Source organism: Somniosus microcephalus, chromosome 16 (assembly GCF_052327205.1).
Source record: "Somniosus microcephalus isolate GS21.2 chromosome 16, FLI_Smic_1.0, whole genome shotgun sequence".
Classification (NCBI taxonomy): domain Eukaryota; kingdom Metazoa; phylum Chordata; class Chondrichthyes; order Squaliformes; family Somniosidae; genus Somniosus; species Somniosus microcephalus.
The window spans coordinates 46,722,212-46,738,004 of record NC_141002.1 but is presented as its reverse complement, the minus strand read 5'-3'; the positions used below and the strand labels follow the sequence as shown (position 1 = coordinate 46,738,004).

The following is a 15,793-nucleotide window of genomic DNA, read 5'->3' as shown; positions in this document are numbered from 1 at the left end:
GAGATTGTTCATGTCTTACAGGAACATCTAAGCCCTACACCACTGCTGATAGCAGAAAGATTCAAGTTCCATAAAAGAAACCAGCACAAAGATGAGAGCAATGCTGACTATCTTACGGAACTACGCAAGTTATCGAAGCACTGCCAGTTCGGAGCAGGACTGGCAGACACCTTACAGGATAAGTTTGTCTGCGGGCTCCAGAGTGAAGGAACCCAGAAACGACTACTTTCAAAAAAGGACCTGAAGCTAGAGCAGGCTTTCAGCGTGGCAGTATCCTACGAAGCAGCAGCACGGGGAGCTGCAGAAATACAACAGAAACCACAAGAATACAGTGCTAACGAAATGGCGTATGCAGCCGAAAAGTGCTATCGCTGCGGCAGAACAACCCATGAGCAGAAGGACTGCTGGTTTAAAGACAAAATATGCAGGCAATGCGGGAAAATGGGACATATAGCAAGAGTCTGCAGGTCGGGAAAGAAGACCAACACGACAAGAACTACTAAGGAACAGTACAGGAAAGTAAAGAAACTGACAGATAGTTGTTCAGAAGATCAGGAGAGTGATAAGGAATCCGGGAGCAGGCGACTAAGTTGTTTAAAGTTACACAACGTGATCGCAAAAGAAGATCACCGAACCATTTGGGTCACCCTCATGATAGCAGGGTCCCCAGTGAAGATGGAATTGGACACAGGATCAGCCCTAACTGTCATGAATCGACGAGACTATGAGCGGCTATTCTCACACATACCCTTAAAGGATACGTCCATTGTATTGAAGACATACATGGGGCAAAAGGTCTACCCCAGAGGAAACATAAGGGTGCCAGTTGAATATAACGGAAAGAAAACACAGAAACTATACTACGAGATGGAGGACCACCATTATTGGGACGTGAATGGATCCGAAGACTACAATTGGATTGGCGTTCCATTCTGGCACTAACCGTGACTGACAAAAAAGATGATGACGTCACACCTGGACGTCTGTCACAAATTCTATCTGATGCAGAAGAGGTGTTCCAACAAGGACTTGGGACTCTAAAAGGAGTAAAGGCAACCATAAAGATTGAGGATAACGCAACCCCAAGATTTTTCAAGGCCAGACCGGTGCCATACGCGATATGTCCAGCTGTGGAAGCTGAACTGGAGAGTCTGGATCGTTCGGGGGTGCTGTCTAAGGTGGACTGGAGCGAGTGGGCCACACTCATCATTCCTGTAATGAAGAAAGCATTGAGCAGCACGCCTGGGGAGCCAAGGAAGGTTCGCATCTGTGGGGACTTCAAGGTGACTGTGAACCCAGTCCTGCACACAGTACAGTATCCGCTTCCGCGGATAGAAGATATTTTCGCCTCACTATCTGGAGGGAAACGTTTTACAAAGATTGACCTAGCTCAAGCGTATCTACAAATGGAGGTGGAAGAAGCATCTAGGAAATACCTCACGATAAACACTCACAAAGGCCTTTACCAGTACAATCGACTGGTATTTGGGGTAGCATCGGCCCCGGCTATGTGGCAGAGGGCAATGGAACAAGTCCTGCAAGGGATCCCGGGGACCCAGTGTTATTTGGACGACATCCTGGTTACGGGCGAAAATGACAATGAACACCTTGCCAACCTGGAACAGGTGCTCACGAGATTGCAGGAATATGGGCTACGAGCCAACCGTCCCAAATGCGAGTTCTTCAGGAGACAAATCTCGTATTGTGGCCACATGATTGATGAGGAAGGGTTGCATAAGTCGCCGGACAAGATTGAGGCTGTAGTCAAGGCTCCAGCACCAGAAAACGTGTCGCAACTGAGGTCGTTCCTCGGGTTGGTGAACTACTACCATAAGTTCTTGCCGAATTTATCTACAATTCTGCACCCACTGAACGCCCTCCTTCAAACTGGTGTAACATGGAAATGGAGTGATGAGTGTAAGCGTGCCTTTCAGGAATGTAAATGCCAAATCACATCAAAAGAAGTATTGGCCCACTACAACCCAACACTACCGATTCGGTTGGCATGTGATGCGTCACCTTACGGCATTGGACCGGTACTGTCACACAAATTCCGTGATGGTTCAGAGAGGCCAATAGCCTTTGCATCGCGCTCGCTAACCTCAGCCGAGCGTAACCACGCCCAGATTGACAGGGAGGCCCTCAGCCTGCTGCGGGGGGTGAAGAAGTTCAATCACTATCTGCACGGGCAGAAATTCACCCTACTGACTGATCATCAACCCCTGGTCTCAATTTTTAACCCAAAGAAGGGCGTTCCGGTGATGACGGCGCAACGGCTGCAAAGATGGTCACTTTTTCTAGGGGCACATCAGTATGACATAGAGTACAAAGGTACGAAACAACATGGAAACGCTGATGGGCTGTCGCGCCTACCGTTGCCTACGGCGGAAGAAGCACCTGCAGTGGACCCGGTGGAGACATTCCATGCGACCATAGTCGAATGTTTGCCTGTTACAAACGCAAGTATTGAGAAGGAAACCCGAAATGACCCGACACTCTCTCGGGTCTATGATTTGACGGTGAAGGGATGGCCAGCATATGGCGACTCACTGTTGCCAGCATTCTCGCCAAGGAGGGAACAGCTGTCAGTGTGCCAGGGAACCTTGATGTGTGGATCCCGAGTGGTAATTCCACCCAAGTTGAGAGATAGAGTACTCAATGAGCTTCACGAGGGTCATCTGGGAGGGGTAAAAATGAAGAGCCTAGCCAGGGCGTTTGTGTGGTGGCCGGGAATCGATAAAGAAATCGAGGATATGACCAAGAGATGTGCAGGATGCCAGAAGGTCCAAAACGCTCCACCACAGGCCCCGCTACATCCATGGGAGTGGCCCTCATCTCCATGGCAACGGGTACACATTGATTTCGCTGGTCCATTTATGGACTCAATGTTTCTAATCGCTGTGGACGCCCATTCGAAATGGCCAGAGGTCATTAAAATGTCCTCCACCACCGCGGAGAAAACTATTGCAGTCCTAAGGACCATCTTCGCCAGGAATGGGTTGCCAGAACAGATCTGTTCCGACAATGGCCCACAGTTTGTGTCTGAGGATTTCCGGAGGTTCCTGAAGAATAATGGGGTGAAACATTACACATCTGCCCCATATCATCCAGCCACAAATGGATTGGCTGAGAGGTTTGTTCAGATCTTTAAAAAGGCCATAAAGGCAATGTATAATGACGACATACCACTGCAACACAAGGTGGATAACTTCCTGTTTGCTTACCGGAATGCGACACATGCAGTAACCAACCAAACTCCAGCCGTACTGTTTTTCAACCGGAGACTAAGATGTCGCTTGGATTTGCTCAAACCAAACATAAGACGAGATGTTGAGGATAAGCAGTTCCAGCACATAAATGAGAAGCCAACCAGGAGCTTCAAGATAGGGCAACCAGTCTTGGCCCGTGACTACCGAACAGAAAAATGGCAGCCAGGCACGATATGCACACAGCAGGGACCACTAATGTACACAGTGGACGTTGGAAAGAGCATCGTGAGATGCCATGCTGACCAGATTCTAGAGTCACAGGAACAAGCCAAACCTGTACCACAAGCATGTGCACCTGGTAATGAGCCCGAAGTACAGATTGCGTCTACCTCAGAAGCAGGGGTATTGGAAGCTGACGAACCAACCAATGACAATGAGCCAGAATTGACTCCACTGCCAGAACAGGATACTCGAGAAAGGCGCTATCCAGTCCGGATCAGGAAGCCTCCTCAAAGACTGAACTTATAAATGACTATTCCAGTTGATGTATATATTACTGAGAAAATTGTAATTGTAATTAGTTATTATTTAGTTGTTAAATGAATGTTATGTACTGTTTATCTAAAAGGGGAGGAATTGTTGTGTATGTCCCTTTAAGGGAATAACTGGTCTTAGACTGCAGTACTGGCAGTGACCACCCCTGTATAAAAGGCCCTAGCAGGCTTCTGTAGTTTCAGTTTCAAGCAGCCTCTTGTTCAGTAAAGTACCTGTTAAACTGTTCTCCCGAAATCCGTGTATTATTGAGGCGCGGACTGTACACCTATGTCCTTTGTGTTGTATGCTATTTTCTCCTGCAGAAAACGTGAGTGACTACTGAAAAGGACAGTGCACATGTATGAAGCTTCTGCATGTAGTACATATGCTTAGAGGGAGCAGAAGCAAAATGCAAGCAGGATGAGAAGGGATGTTGAATGGAAAGCAAGTGGCTGGAGTGTGAAGTGAGGAAGGAGTCATCATAGGAGTTCATTGTTTTGCAATTGCTACCATGCGAGAACAGAATGTTGTTAGTGGCTGCTGTAAAGGGAGCAAGCAAAAGGTGAGGAAGTGACTAAAGTAGTAGACAGGGGAATGTCTATGAATGTGTTTATATGGTCTTCCAGAAGGCATTCAATAAGGCTCCACATAAGAAACTGTTAGCCAAAATTAAAGCCCATAGAATTGAAGGCAAATTATTGACCTGGTTAGGAGGTTGGTTCAGCGGTAGAAGACAAAGAGTAGGGATTATGGGTATGTACTCGGATTGGAAGGAAGTGACTATTGATGTCCCACTAGAATCTGTGCTGGGACCTCAACTATTCACTATATTTTTTAATGACTAAGATAACACAATAGAGAGCCATATACTGTATCCAGGTTTGCCGATGACACAAAGATTGGTGAGATAGTAAGTACTGAAGACGGGAGCATAAAATTACAAAGACATTGATAGATTAAGTGAGTGGGCAAAACTGTGGCAGATAAATTTCAATGCAGGCAAGTGTGAGGTCATCCATGTTGGACCAAAAAAGGATAGATTCGAGTATTACTTAAAGAGTGGAAAGTTAGGAACTTTAGAAGTCCAAAGAGATTTAGCGGTCCATTTACACAAAATGTACTAAAATGTAGTAGTGCTGCTCTTATCAGGTAATTGAAGTGATTCTTACATTGAATCCAGATCTTGGGAGTGATGCTCGTGGAACTCACCAGCTCTGTCATCTCTCTCGAGGCCTAGTGTATGTACAAATTGGGAATCTTCTTCTCACTTGTGGGAAACAAAACATCCCTCTTTGCCCTCACCTCTTCCACCAAGACCTCCAGAGAACAGTCAGACAACTTGAGGACAGCTTTGTGACTCATTTCTTAGTTCACAAATAAATCTGCCAAAAGCTGAATGCAATCTCACATTAAAACGTGCATTCATGCTTTAAATAGGTCTCTAGATCCCCACTGGAAGTCCCAGCTGGAAAGTTGGCGGGCTGCCCATTCCCGACCCTGCCAATCAGATGCAAATGATGCCCTGGAATTAAAATAGCTCGGCCTTCAAACTGATGTCATCAGGCGATATTGATGCACATCCTGCCTGCCCGAAACCCACTCCCAGTTAAATTCCCCATGTATTTTTTGTTGTTGTAGCTTTTAGAACTAGTTTGATAAGGCAGCAAGAAAAGACAATGGAATTCAAATATCACAGTCTTGGGTGATATATTTTGTAATTGTACCTTCTCAAAGTACTTACTAGGTACGCCAGATACAAGGCGTAATGGCCGTAGGACTCTGAATGCTCTTAGAGCTTTGACATCGAATCCAGCAGCTTTACCTCCGATTGGGTTAATTCCTTCTGCTTTGGTCGCTTGTTCTAAAATAGCACTAAAAAGCCTATAAAAGAAAGTAAAAAAAAACAGAAGGTATAGTTTATCAATGACATAGCCATACAAAATGTACAGTCCACTTATCAAAGATAGTCTTCTTTTACACTGTGACTAGCTCACATCATTTCACTAATTGCAGTAACAAAGAAAGATGTGCTTTCCTAGAGTGCATTTTCATGACTTCAGGACGTCTCAAAGCACTCACAACCAATGAAGTGCATTTAATTAGCCTCAGGCTTTGAAGTGTAGTCACTGTTGTAATGTAGGTAACATGGCAGCCAATTTGTGCACAGCAAGGTCCCACAAACAGCAATGAGATAATGACTGGATAATCTATTTTAGTGATGCTGATTGATAAATATTGGCCAGGACACTGGTGAGAACTCCCCTGTTCTTCTTTGAAACAGTGCCATGTAATCTTTTACATCCACCCGAGGGCAGATGGGTCTTAGGTTTGATGCCTCATCCAAAAGACGGCACCTCTGACAGTGCAGCACTCCCTCAGTACTAGAGTGTCAGCCTGGATTTTGTGTTCAAGTCTCTGCAGTGGGACTTGAACCCTTAACCTCCTGACTCAGAGGTAGAGAGTGCTACTACTGAGCCATGGCAGACAGTAGAAATAAGACTCATTTGAATTAATTAGTAATTACACATCCTCAGTGACTTCTCAATATTCATATTTACTCAAGATATTGAATGCAAAAGGTGTGCATTTAATTAGCCTCAGGCAATAAGAACATAAGAAATAGGAGCAGGAGTAGGCCATTCAGCCCTTCTAGTCTGCTCCGCCATTCAATGAGATCATGGCTGATCTTCTGCCTCAACTCCATTCACCAGCCCTATCACCGTATCCCTTGATGCCCTTACTAGTCAGAAATCTATCGACTTCTGTTTTGAATATACCCAATGACTGAGCCTCCACAGCCCTCTGGGTTAGAGAATTCCAAAGATTCACCACCCTCTGTGTGAAGAAATTTCTTCTCATTTCAGTCCTGAATGGCCTACCCTTTATCCTGAGGCTGTGGCCCCTGGTTCGAGACTCCCCAGCCAAGGGAAACATTCTCTCAGCATCCACCCTATCAAGCCCTGTAATAATTTGGTATGCTTCAATAAAATCCCCTCTCATTCTTCTGAATTCAAGAGAATACAGGCCTAGTTTACTCAATGCGCACCAGAGATAGTTTTGGGCCAAGAAAATACTAAGCATTACTACAGTTCTTGGAGTTCTTAAACCATAGTTGGAGAATAGATTTTATAATAACCTTTAAAACTTTTGTACTGGTTAAAGGTGTGCCCCACATATTGGATTCTACACTTCTTGCGGAGTAACATTATTTTTTTTTTAAACTTTCTTAAAATTCACTGTTTACTCACAAAAGGGGAAGTGCAACGAGACCTGGGTGTCCTTGTGCACCAGTCGCTGAAGGTAAGCATGCACGTGCAGCAGGCGGTTAAGAAGGCAAATGGTATGTTGGCCTTCATAGCGAGAGGATTCGAGTACAGGACCAAGGATGTCTTGCTGCAGTTGTACAGGGCCTTGGTGAGACCACATCTTGAGTATTGTGTGCAGTTTTGGTCGTCTTATCTGAGGAAGGATGTTCTTGCCATGGAGGGAGTGCAGCGAAAATTCACCAGACTGATACCTGGTATGGCAGGAATGACGTATGAGGAGAGATTGGGTCGATTGGGCTTATATTCGCTGGAGTTTAGAAGAATGAGAGGGGGTCTCATTGAAACTTATAAAATTCTAACAGGACTAGACAGACTAGATGCAGGAAGGATGCTCCCGATGGCCGGGGATTCCAGAACCAGGGGTCACAGTCTAAGGATAAGGGGTAGGCCATTTAGGACAGAGATGAGGAGGAATTTCTTCACCCAGAGAGTGGTGAACCTGTGGAATTCTCTACCACAAAAGGCAGTTGAGGCCAATTCATTAAATATATTCAAGAAGGAGTTAGATATATTTCTTAAGGCTAAAGGGACCAAGGGATATGGGGAGAAAGCAGGAGCAGGGTACTGAATTTGGATGATCAGCCATGATCTTATTAAATGGCGGAGCAGGCTCAAGGGGCCAAATGGCTTACTCCTGCTCCTATCTTCTATGTTAGCAACATTCAAGGATTTCTGAAACAGAGGGAGTTGCACCTCTTGTACAAAGTAGGAAAAAGCTACCCCAACAGCCCACAAAGGTCATGAGATTACAAAGAAATGTTGAGGGATCTGAGAATGGGTGATAAATAGGCAACAGGTTGTTTTCTTTTTCAGTCTCATCAAAGCTGCAAATCACCGGCAACAGTCTTATTGACATAGAAACATAGGAGCAGGAGTAGGCCATTCGGCCCTTTGCACCTGCTCCGCCATTCAATATGATCATGGCTGATCCTCTATCTCAATACCATATTCCCGCTCTCTCCCCATACCCCTTGATGCCTTTTTTGTCTAGAAATCTATCTATCTCCTTCTTAAATATATTCAGTGACTTGGCCTCCACAGCTGTCTGTGGTAAAGAATTCCACAGGTGTCATGCAGATTGTGTAATTGCATGGGGCTCCCTAAAGCCAAAAGCAAAGTTGCAATATGTCACACGATGCACAGTACAGGATACAATAAAGCTATCCAATTTCTACCCTCAATGACAGTAGGGAATGTTCCAAGGTCTCGAAAGGATGTTTTATCAAGCGGAGCTTCCCTCGGTAAATATTCCCGCGTTCCTTTGAGATCTTTATGCGGTTAGAAAGAAGAACTGAGGGAAGTGCCATATGGTCCTGGAAACGCAAAAGAGGAATTTCTTGTGGAAGTTGGGTAGTGTGGACTGCAGAGGGGAAGGGATGTACAGATTTGTCTTCACTCAGGCTGGTAAACCACCTGGGCAGTATAGTGTTTCTCCTCCTCTGTCTTTGCCCAGGCAATTTGCCTGTCATGGTAAAGCTACTGGAGTGTTGTTTCTTATTTCAAAGCACCCTTCCCCACTCGCCTGTTTGTTAAGAAACACTTAACCATTCCAGAGATGGGGGGGATATTGCTTTATACAGTGCAGCTGAAACTATTTGGGTTCAATTGGAAGCTATTATTGGTACCTATTATAAGCCTGCAGGTGAAGTGACCCATCAGGATGAGGCATGCTGGATTTAAATTAAAAGGGCAACATAATTAGTAATGTTTGTATAATGGAGGACTTTAATTTCCTAGGTATCCTGTTATCTGATAGTGGTGTACCTGGTATTGAGGTGAGGAGGTCTGAAATATTTGTTGATATAATTGATTGCTTCATCACACAAAATATAATGTATATACAGATACAGTAATGGACTTCCATGTAAAGGAACATGTGGGCAACAGTGACCATAATATTATTAGATTCAATTTGATCAATCAAGCTGATGCTAATGAAAATGTAATCTTAGTGTAACATTACAAGAGGGATACATTTGCAAAGGTGGTGGATGACTTGAGTGAGCCTTACTGGGGAGATCTACTTGACAGAGAAAATAGCAGGACTGATGAAAAATCAAATATATTTAAAATCACTTTGTAGCAAGAAGTCATGAATGTCCCCAAAGCCAAAAGAAGGACACATGATAACACAAAACCACAATGGCTAACTAGTCATGTCTTAAGACAAATCAAACTAAACAATAAATATTATAACCGGTATAAGGTAAATAACTCTCCAGAGAATAGCGATGGTATCGGACTCAGGGTAACAAAATCTGCTGTCAAATTGGCCAAAAGGACAATGGAAATTAGGCTGGCAGATAGGTCTGGTAGTGATAGCCTAGGCTTTTTTAGCTATGTTCGGATACAGGAGGCCATTAAGGAATTTATAAGGCTGTTGAGTGATTTCACAGGGCAGATTTTGATTGAGTTCTGAGGTACTAGAAAGACTATTAAAGATGTATTGTATAAAACTACAGGGGCTATTAGAGAATCTTAGCACAGCTTCTGGAAAAGGAAGTCCTGGCTCTCCAATTTGATTGAATTTTTTGAGGAGGTGGATGAGGGAAACCTGGTTAATATTGTGTATCTAAACATTCAAAAAGCCTTTTTAAGAAGTACAGCACAATGGGCTGCTAAGTAAGGTCGCATCTTGTGGTCTTGATACCCAGGTATTAGGCTGGATATAGAATTGGTTGTATTTGTGTAGACAGAAGTTGGTTATTAATGATGATGGCTCTACGTGGGGGCCGATCACTAGTGTAGGCCCGTATTGGGGCAATTGCACTTCAGCATCTTGTATTAATTGTCTGGGTGAAGGCATTGGAGGAACAATCCACAAGTTGGTGGATAACACAAAGATACATGCAAGAGTAAGGACTGTAGATTAGAAAAATAAGTTGCAGGCAGATTTGGATGCAATGGGGGAAAAGGCCTGTGTCTTGCAGATGTCCTTTAATACCATTTTGATGGGTTTCCTTTCTTAACTGCCTTCTTTCGTGCTGGAAGGCATAAGATTTTTTAATAATCTTTTCAGCACAGTTTTGTTATACTAGGATTAGTCTTGTTGCTCTTTTACTGTACTGTTTTGATGCAAGTATAGCTTTTGTTAAATACAATATTAAGATATAAACAGAAAATTCTGGAAGTAATCAGCAGGTCAGTCAGCATCTATGGAGAGAGGATGGTAAAGTTAATGTTTCAGGCCAATGACCTTTCTTCAGAAGTGTAGAAAGGTTAACAACCTGAAACATTAATCCTACCTTCCTCTCTCCACAGATGCTGCCTGACCTGCTGAGTGTTTCCAGCATTTTTCTCTTATTTCAGATTTCCAGCATCTGCAGTATTTTGCTATTTTATAAGATATAAGCACCTGGTAAATATCTAATAGAAAACATGAAAAATCTGAGTATATTCCCCTATGAAAATGTTAGTTATTACCCCTCAGACCAAGCTTTTTTTCCATTTATCATCACTTCAGATTCTTAATGAGTCTCAAGATGTAGAAAGGGCCATGGAGATGACTGTAGACCAATTGCTGACCTAAACCAGAGGGTGTCCATGACCATCACCTGTGGAATTATAACCGAGTGAATCATAGCGTTATACAGCACAGAAAGAGGCCCTTCGGCTCATCGTGTCTGCGCCGTCCATCAAGCCCTGTCCAATCTAATCCCATTTTCCAGCATTTAGTCCATAGCCTTGTATGCAATGGCATTTCAAGTGCTCATCCAAATGCTTCTTGAATGTTGTGAGGGTTCCTGCCTCTACCACCCTTTCAGGCAGTGAGTTCCAGACTCCAACCACCCTCTGGGTGAAAAAGTTCCTCCTCAAATCCCCTCTAAACCTCCTGCCCCTTACCTTGAATCTATGCCCCCTTGTTATTGATCCCCCTACTAAGGGGAAAAGTTCCTCTTTATCTACCCTATCTATGCCCCTCATCATTTTGTACACCTCAATCAGGTCCCCCCTCAGCCTTCTTTGCTCCAAGGAAAACAACCCCAGCCTGTTTAGTCTTTCTTCATAGCTGAGGCGCTCCATCCCAGGTAACATCCTGGTGAATCTTCTCTGCACCCTCTCCAAAGCAATCACATCCTTCCTATAGTGAGGCGACCAGAACTGCACACAGTACTCCAGCTGTGGCCTTACCAGCGTTTTGTACATCTCCATCATAACCTCCCTGCTCTTATATTCTATGCCTCGGCTAATGAAGGCAAGTATCCCATATGCCTTTTTAACCACCTTATCTACCTGTTCCGCTGCCTTCAGGGATCTATGTACATGTACACCAAGGTCCCTCTGACCCTCTGTACTTCCTAGGGTCCTACCACTCATTGTGTATTCCCTTGCCTTATTTGTCCGTCCAAAATGCATCACCTCACACTTTTCAGGGTTAAATTCCATTTGCCACTTTTCCGCCCATCTGACCAACCCGTTTATATCGTCCTGTAGCCTGAGGCTTTCCTCCTCGCAATTTACCACCCCACCAATTTTTGTGTCATCTGCGAACTTACTGATCATACCTTTTACATTCTCATCCAAATCATTAATGTAGATCACAAACAGCAAGGGACCCAGCACCGATCCCTGAGGTACCCCACTGGACACAGGCTTCCAGTCACAAAAGCAACCTTCGACCATCACCCTCTGCCTCCTGCCACTCAGCCAGTTTAGGATCCAACGTGCCAAGGCACCCTGGATCCCATGGGCTCTTACCTTCTTGACCAGTCTCCTATGTGGGACTTTGTCAAAAGCCTTACTGAAGTCCATGTATACCACATCCACAGCATTTCCCTCATCCACACACCTAGTCACCCCCTCGAAAAATTCAATCAGATTGGTCAGACATGATTTACCCTTGACAAAGCCATGCTGACTATCCCCGATTAATCCTTGCCTCTCCAAGTGGAGACTAATTTTGTCCCTCAGAATTTTTTCCAATAATTTCCCTACCACAGATGTTAGGCTCACTGGCCTGTAATTCCCTGGTTTATCCCTGCTACCCTCCTTGAATAATGGTACTACGTTAGCTGTTCTCCAGTCCTCTGGTACATCCCCTGTGGCCAGAGAGGTTCTGAAAATTTGTGTCAGAGCCCCTGCAATCTCCTCCTTTGCCTCACACAGCAGCCTGGGATACATCTCGTCCGGGCCTGGGGATTTATCCACTTTTTGGCCTGCTAAAACCGCTAGTACCTCCTCCCTCTCGATGCTAATATGTTCAAGTATATCACAGTCCCCTTGCCCGATTTCTATGTCTATATCGTCTTTCTCCATCGTGAACACAGATGCAAAAAATTCATTTAAAACCCCGCCTACATCATCTGGCTCTACACACAGATTGCCACTTTGGTCCCTAATGGGCCCTACCCTTTCCCTGGTTATCCTCTTGCCCTTAATATACTTATAAAACATATTAGGATTTTCCTTTATTTTGCTCACCAGTGTTATTTCATGGCCCCTCCTCGCTCTCCTAATTTCTTTTTTAAGTATGCCCCTGCACTTTTTATACTCCTCTAGGGCTTCCTCCGTCTTTAGTCTTTTGTAACTGCCAAAAGCCCCCCTTTTTTTCCTAATGCATTTTATCCCTTGTCATCCAAGGTTCCCTTTGCTTGTTGGTCCCCCCCTTGACCGTTACGGGAACATGTTGGCGTTGTACTCTCTCTATTTCCCTTCTGAAAGTCTCCCACTGCTTTGATGTGGATTTTCCTATAAGTAGCTGCTCCCAGTCCACTTTGGCCAGATCCTGCCTTATCATATTAAAATCGGCCTTCCCCCAATTTAGAACCCTTATTTCCGGGCCGTCTTTGTCTTTTTCCATGACCACCTTAAATCTCACCGAATTATGGTCACTGTCGCCAAAATGCTCTCCTACTGACACTTCCACCACGTGCCCGGCTACATTCCCTAGAATTAGGTCCAGTACCGCCCCCTCTCTTGTAGGACTTTCTACATGTTGGCTCAAAAAGCTCTCCTGAATGCACTTTAAGAATTCTGCACCCTCTAAGCCTTTCACACTCTGACTATCCCAATTAATATTGGGGAAGTTGAAATCCCCCACTATTATTACCCTATTATTTTCGCACTTCTCTGAGATTTGCCCACATATCTGTTCCTCTATCTCCCCCTGACTGTTTGGGGGCCTATAGTACACTCCCAGCAAAGTGCTTGCCCCCTTTTTGTTTTTAAGTTCGACCCATATGGCCTCATTAGAGGAACCCGCTAATATATCATCCCTCCTTACAGCAGTAATTGACTCCTTAATTAATATTGCAACACCCCCTCCCCTTTTACACCCCCCTCTGTCTCGCCTGAAGATTCTATACCCCGGAATATTGAGCTGCCAGTCCTGACCCTCCCTCAACCATGTCTCCGTGATAGCAACAATATCGTACTCCCATGTGTTCAACAACAACTTCAGTTCATCCACCTTATTTGCAAGACTCCTTGCATTAAAATAAATGCCTTCCAGCCTTGCCATATTCCCTTTTGCCTTCACATATTTGCTCTGCCTTCCCAGCTGACTTGTTTTTTCCTCCTTATTTGGCTGTAAATCACCCCCTACTATAGCTCCACTCTGTATCCCATCCCCCTGCCAAGTTAGTTTAAACCCCCCCCCCCCAACAGTGCTAGCAAACCTCCCCGCAAGGATATTGGTCCCCCTCTGGTTCAGGTGTAAACTGTCCGACTTGTACAAGTCCCACCTTTCCCAGAAGCAGACCCAGTGATCCAGGAAACTAAAGCCTTCCCTCCTGCACCATCCCTTTAGCCATGCATTCATCTGTTCTATCTTCCTATTCCTATACTCACTAGCACGTGGCACCGGGAGTAATCCAGAGATTACAACCTTTGAGGTCCTGCTCCTTAATCTTGCCCCTAGCTCCCTAAATTCTTGCTGCAGGACCTCATCCCTCTTTTTACCTATGTCGTTGGTACCAATGTGGACCACGACCTCTGGCTGTTCGCCCTCCCCCTCCAGAATGCCCTGCAGCCGCTCAGTGACATCCTTGACCCTGGTACCAGGGAGGCAACAAACCATCCCGGATTCACGTCTACGGCCACAGAAACGCCTATCTGTTCCCCTTACTATAGAATCCCCTACCACTATTGCTCTCCCACTCTTTTTTCTCCCTTCCTGGGCAGCAGGAGCACCCCCAGTGCCAGGAAGTTGGCTGCTGCTGCCTTCCCCTGATAGGTCATCCCCCCCAACAGTATCCAAAGCAGCATACCTGGTTTAAAGGGGGATGGCCACAGGGGTCCCCTGCACTACCTGCCTGCTTCTATTGTTCCGCCTGGTGGTCACCCATTTCCCTTCTGCCTGTGCAGCCCTACCCTGCGGTGTGACCAACTCACTGTACGAGTAATTCACGACCCTCTCAGCATCGTGAATGCTCCACAACCCATCCATCCACAGCTCCAGCGCCCCAAGACGGCCCGTTAGTAGCTGCAGCTGGATGCATTTCTGGCACACGTGTTGGTCAGGGACACTGGCAGCGTCCCTGAATTCCCACATAGAGCAAGAGGAGCATATCACGGGGCTGGGCTCTCCTGGCATGACCTACCCCTTTAATCAATTTAAATTAAATTAATTCAATACCACCAGTAAAGTAAGCCTTACCTGGTCTCTGGAGCCCTTTGTAGGCCCGCTCTACCGCTGAAGCACCCGTCGAAGCTCTGAGGCCTTGCCTCACCTAACTCCCTGACTCACCAAACTCTCAGCACTCTGTTGAAAACCGCACTCAGTGCAAAAGCGCACTTCAAAGCCTGTTTTTATAGGCCCTGAAACAAAGACTTGCTGAGCCCAGCTACAGGAGAACCAGGTTAACCAGATTACTCCAGTTTCCCTTGTTAACTGCCTTCAGCTGCTCTGAAGAACTGATACCTTCAGGAATGAGAGAAGAGAAGAAAATTGGTGTACTCTTTTGGCATGGCCCATAAACAAATAAACTGTAACTTAAAAAATTTAATTAAACTTAACAACTTAAATTAAAATTTGGTTGTCGGGGGTGATAATGCACTCCAGTCGCTGCGGTGCCCACCGGTCGCGGAAGGCCTCGAGCATGCCAGCGGACACCGCGTGCTCCATCTCCAGGGCCACCCGGGTGTGAACGTGGCCGCAGAAGAGAGGCAAGCAGTCGGGCCAAACGGCCCACCGACCACCCGAGAAAACTGGTGTAAAGAGGAAAAAATTAGTTGATGGCTAATGAGAAGGAGCAAAATATTTCAATCAAGACTCAGAGAGCTGGGACTGGTACTGGAAATAACTGGCTAGCTCCTGGTTTCTTAGCTGGGAAATGTTTTCTAGTTCTGGACAAAACCTGGATAAGTGCAGACTTTTCATTATTACCATCAGATTATTAGGGCAGATATATATATATATATTTTCAATTTATTTTTAAATTCTGTCAGATTCTGTTAACTTTGACGAAGAGAACAAAAGGTTTGGGGGTTGAATTAAATGTTTCTTTTTAAACAATCAGCCAAACAGAATGATTATTACTATACATAATTATTGATTTTTTCAGTAGTGTACAAATGTTTCACAGTTTGATTTGAAATTTGATACTCCAAAATTCTCACTTTATTTTGAAGTTTTTTTTGTATCAGTTCCTTTCTGTTTCATTTGTCAATAATTTAATGTTATGGCTTTCTTTCCCTCTGCAAAAACTGTAATAATGCAATGTCTTTATATAAGCAGAACGTTCACAAGGATCCAAAATACCCACAACACAATGAACATGGGAT

At 44.8% G+C, this 15,793-nt stretch overlaps 1 protein-coding gene across 1 annotated transcript in view; it reads right to left on the bottom strand.

Moving 5' to 3' along the window:
• The window catches only part of LOC147106123 (voltage-dependent L-type calcium channel subunit alpha-1C-like), a 531,473-nt gene that overhangs the window by 499,715 nt on the left and 15,965 nt on the right, over positions 1–15,793 (bottom strand). The window contains exon 2 of the mRNA XM_086008919.1: positions 5,485–5,624. Within this exon, the coding sequence (XP_085865045.1) occupies positions 5,485–5,624 (140 nt within the window). The remainder of the gene's footprint in view (positions 1–5,484; positions 5,625–15,793) is intronic.